Source organism: Physella acuta, unplaced genomic scaffold, assembly GCF_028476545.2.
Source record: "Physella acuta isolate Inbredline_101_S28 unplaced genomic scaffold, ASM2847654v3 ptg001534l, whole genome shotgun sequence".
NCBI classification, from domain to species: Eukaryota; Metazoa; Mollusca; class Gastropoda; family Physidae; genus Physella; species Physella acuta.
In genome coordinates, this window is record NW_026733049.1 from 65001 (window position 1) to 70000 (window position 5000).

At 31.6% G+C, this 5000-nt stretch overlaps 1 protein-coding gene across 1 annotated transcript in view; it reads left to right on the forward strand.

Annotated features, from left to right (window-relative positions):
* The first annotated feature begins 2497 nt into the window (after nt 1–2497).
* The window catches only part of LOC131928699 (uncharacterized), an 8779-nt gene continuing 6276 nt past the window's right edge, over nt 2498–5000 (forward strand). The window contains exons 1-3 of the mRNA XM_059284786.1: nt 2498–2590; nt 3333–3575; nt 3788–3859. Coding sequence (XP_059140769.1) covers nt 2552–2590; nt 3333–3575; nt 3788–3859 — 354 coding nt within the window. The 5' untranslated portion in view covers nt 2498–2551. The remainder of the gene's footprint in view (nt 2591–3332; nt 3576–3787; nt 3860–5000) is intronic.

The window sequence follows — 5000 nt, forward strand, 5'->3', positions numbered from 1 at the left end:
CGAAAATTTCAAGTACCCGGCCCTCAATCCGATGAGTAAAAAGTCTGAAAGAAACACTGGTCGCATTTGTAGATCATACAAACTAAAGGTAAAGCCTACTTCTATAATATAGACCCGTTTCCTACTTTTGGCCTATAAACCTCATTCACGGGGGAGGGGAAGGGGCTTGGCCCCAACCCGAAGAGATGCATGAGATAAATTGTTCATACAAACAACTTTTAAGATTAGACAAATGAGTTAGCGGTAATGAAAGTGTTTTTATTATAAAGTATCGATGACGTCAATAATATTGTTAATTTTTTTCGCATTGGCTTTTTAATTCATTGTTTATTAGAGAATCAAAGATGTCATGTTATTGTGTGCACTTTTCGAGCTTTAGTCTATTTCCTTCTATATGTTCCATGTAACGCCACGTTTCGTTTTTCGTATTACTATGCTCGTTTTTACTTTGCTTGGGATTTCGCTATAGTAAAAGCGTTCCCAACTGATAGATGTACAGATACACAGAAAGATAGCGAAACTATTATTATAGATCCATATATATATATATATATATATATATATATATATATATATATATATATATATATATATATATATATAATCTAATGTTCTTATATAACACTATGGGGGATGGCAACGTGGGATATACACATGATTTTTTATCAATTTTTAATTACTTAAACTTTAAAAAATATAATAGAATCTCGTAGAATAAAAGAATTGCGCACCAATATGAATATAATAGTACGGAATATTATTAGTACTTTATAAATTCATTTTTTTTATGAATCGGAAATAGCAATAATTACTACTGCCAGTCAACGGAAATAAAATCAAAATTCGTCTGAAGGCCGAAAATTAGATATTTTACTTATATGTGAAATTTCGTTTATCTAAGTGAAACAGTACTCAGGTTGTACGGGTTGTTACAAACTAAAAGTAGCATTAGACTCACTTCCGTTTATCAGAAATCGCTGAAAAAAATAATACAGAACTACAAATTTGGTATTATACTTATATATGAAATTTCATCATCCTACCATCGTGTTTACAGACACACACACACAAACGAACACACACAATTTCAAAACCCAGTTTTTCCGACTCGGTTACGCATAAAACGCCAAAAGTTTGTTCAATTTGGATTTTTAATTTTTGCCCGATTAAAATAAGTCCCCTACACTCCGTATGTGATAAACTACTGAGGTGTAAAACGGTGAAAACTGTCAAAATTTCATGTGATTTCTGTGCACGATTACAAACTACCTCTTTACTCTGTATACGAGAAAGTAAAAATCAATTGTCCCAAGAAATCCCTGTTGACTTTCTGAGAAAATTAAACCAGATTTTATTTTAGTTCAGAAGGATAAATACTCCAATCTATTATATAAAGCTCAGTTCTGTATGTAAAAATACATATGTTTGTCGTTGACATACTTAGATGGATTAAAGTGTTAGATAAGTAAAGTCCTTGCGGTCTGAATTTATGAGTTAAAAAATTAATATTGAAAGTTTTGGGAAATTATTTTCATTTATCAAACTGAAAGTAATAATTTTCGGCATGTTCATTAAACACAAGTTTAAAAAAAATATCATCTTTTACAAAAATTCTAATTATGTCTTTATTTAGTCCTATAGCACTTACTTCCCTTTGATAAATTAGGAAAACACAATTACTTCCCTTTATAAAATAATTGCATTAGTGGAAAAGAATTTACTTTTTATTACTTTGTTTTGGTGTTGGGAAAAAAATAATTACATAATAAGCGGGGATTGATCAAGTGCCAATGTTAGGTATTTTACGGATAAGCTTGGAGTATTATAATTGTTCATTAAATTGAAACAGGCGCGTTCGTTTAAGTAAGTGTAAAAGATTATGAATAAGTTGGGGTACTATAGTCGTTTATTAAGCTAAAACAGGCGATTCCGCCCCGGGCTAGACTGTGAGCACTTTGCGTTTATGTTCTCGTTAGTGTTTTCTTTGTGTTTAGGTTGGGTTTGCGTTAGTGGTTGCGGTTTGATTTGGTTCGTTTTTGTTTTTTCTTTTTTCGTTTTCGTTTGTGTTTTTTGTTTGGGTTTGTATTTGTGTTTTTGGTTGGTTTTGTGTTTGGATTTGGTTTGTTTTCGTTTGCTTTTTCGTTTTTTGTGTGTTGTTATTGGTTGGTATTGGTGTTTGTGGTTGTGGTTGGGTTTGTTGTTAGGTTTTTGTTTTCGTTTGTATTTGTAATTGTGTTAGCGTTATGTTTGCGTTTTGTTGTTTTGGTTGGTTGTGGTTTGGGTGGGCAATGCCGGGTTTATGATGATTCCTAAATACACAGGTAATGGTCTTTCACAGAAAGGTTTTTCACAGAAGCCAGAGCAGGGCCTGGCCGGGACGGCTAGTATTTTCTAAAGATCAAATTTATAGAAAAACAACTAAATTTAAAAATAGTTAAGCGCTCTAGTTAGCACCGGTGTGGAACATGGGTAAATTATAAAATATTAGATCTAAATAAAATTACGGAACGAAAATGTCTAGACAAATTAAATTTAGAAAGCATTGAGTAAAATGCAGACTATATTTGATTGTGGATATCTTTGTAAACAGGTTACATTGAAACTCCAGTATTTTGTAATTTTATTTAAGCTTTCATTATTTGTTTATTCTATTTAAGGTTGATTTTCTTTTTTTTTTGGATTTCTTTTTATATTTTATTTAATGTCGCGGCTTTTACTCTAGTCTGGAAATAGAAATACAATTTATAGATCTAGATCTTAGATCTAAATTCGATAACATAAGTTATTGCTAATCAATAGTTTATGAGGTACTTTTTCGGGTAGGGTTATTTTTATTGCTGGAGTTTGGTTAAGGTCTACCCTATATAATGTAACCCACTGAGTTCGATAAGATGCCCCAGAATATAATTTTCGACATGGACGATGTTTCGTGTTTCGTCTATTTTACCTTCATAGCGACCTTAAAATAAATTAAAAACTTAAACCTGAAAAAATATTTCGGAATTAAGGAATCTTACTCAAAGGCTTTTTAAAAAAATGAGTGTAGTTACCGAAATAACTAAAAACGTCATATAAACCTGTGGCTAAATAACTTCGACTAAAACCACACCGTTAAGTTTTACAACAATCATAATTTTAACAACAGCGTATACGATTTTAAAATATTTAACGGAATCTTCATGACTTTTCCCGCTACCATCAGACCTAGGGTTAAATCAAGGGTTCATGGCTAATAAAAGTTGTTTAATATTTACCGTCGACTGAACAAAATTCTATTCGGATAATATTGTAAACAAAAGCTGCGTATACTAATATTTCAACTATCACTTCAGCTGTTGAAAAGGATGATCCAACTGCTGATTCTAGTGATGTTACCACCATCAACATTGAGTTTAATCCAACAGTCGATGGTGAATTTCCCTTGCCTCAACGTGACCGTACCATATCCCTGCAACCTGCAAGTCATTTACCCTTATCCAATCGGCAGAACAACATGCGATGGACAATACAGAAGGGGAGGATATGGAAGTAGTGCTTTTGACAATCATCCTACGCTGAAAGCTGCAGTCACTAAAGTAGGTATACAATTGAGGTGTTTGCCTATAGGTTGGTGACTCAGCGATACAATAGGTATACATTTATGTTCCGTATATGATAAAGTAGGCAAGTGTAAAACGACGAAATCGGTTAAAATATTTGGTAACTATTCAGCACGATTACAATATTTCCTCTATACTGTGTATACGAGGAAGTAAAAAAAAACTTAGTGTCATGATTTTTTTTCCAGCAACCTCTGAAAGCTTTGGTTGTCATTTATGATCGAGAAGTTGAGATGTACCACGCGTTATACTTGGCTACGGTAAGATGTTTAATTAGCTTTAATTTAGTGATTGATTTGGGACATTTGAGTCAGTTCTCATTTAGTGCTTGATTTGAGACATTTGAGTAAGAATTTTAATTCCGTCCACTCTATGAAAATATATTATAGTCAAAAAATTTAATTCTTTTTATACAACTGACTATTGCAATATCTCTACTTTTGTGATTATAAAAAGGCAGTTTTGGGTTTGGTTATACATTTTCTTTAAATTTTACATTTATAATAATGTATTTATAATATAATTCATAATATAATATAAGCGGGCTGGTTGTGTGTAAGTCCTCGTGTCATCGCTATAGGTTTTGGAACCATAAAAGTAAACATCGCACCATGCAGTGCTTTTCGGTGCATCACAGTAATAGAGTAGTGTTTGTTTATATAACGACTTAAATTTATTTTATAGTTGCTACAGTTTTTACTCTTAAGCAAATCGTAAAGAAAATATTAAATACACGCAAATTGCTAAAACATATTAAACGGATCAATGTCAAATATCATTTTAGTTTTGGTTCCTAGAAAAAGTGGATACATTTTAATAATAGTAGGGTCGAATTAATTAATTATTAATTAAACTGTTTTGTCATTTTTCCAAGGGAGGTAATTTAAAAAATTCAACTCACGCTAATACAAAAATGTGAATGCAAAATCTCTAAGAGGCAATTATTGTTGGTATAATATAATTAGCAAAATGTGAATGCAAATCTGCAGAGGACATTATTGTAATAGGACATTATTGTTGGAATATTAAAATTAGCATAGATTGATAAAAGGCTCTCTTTTATTTATTTTATTCACTAAACGTCCTGTTTACTAATTTTAATTTTTAATCAACTATTCCGCCAACTATTCCGCACTGTTATAGACGCATCATCACTTTCATAAGGTGCGCAATGGTTTTAGTCATGAAACTCTATTGTAAATTTTAAAAAATTAAAGTACTAAAAAATGCACGAATTGATAAAGTGCAATATGGTAGGTAAAACACGAATATTTTAAATACTGCCTTTTATTTATGTTATACACTGAACGTACTGTTTACTAATTATTAATCTAACTTTCCGTTTGCGGACAAGCTGGGGTTTTTATAGTCACTCACTTAATCAGGCGCGTCTAGATGGAG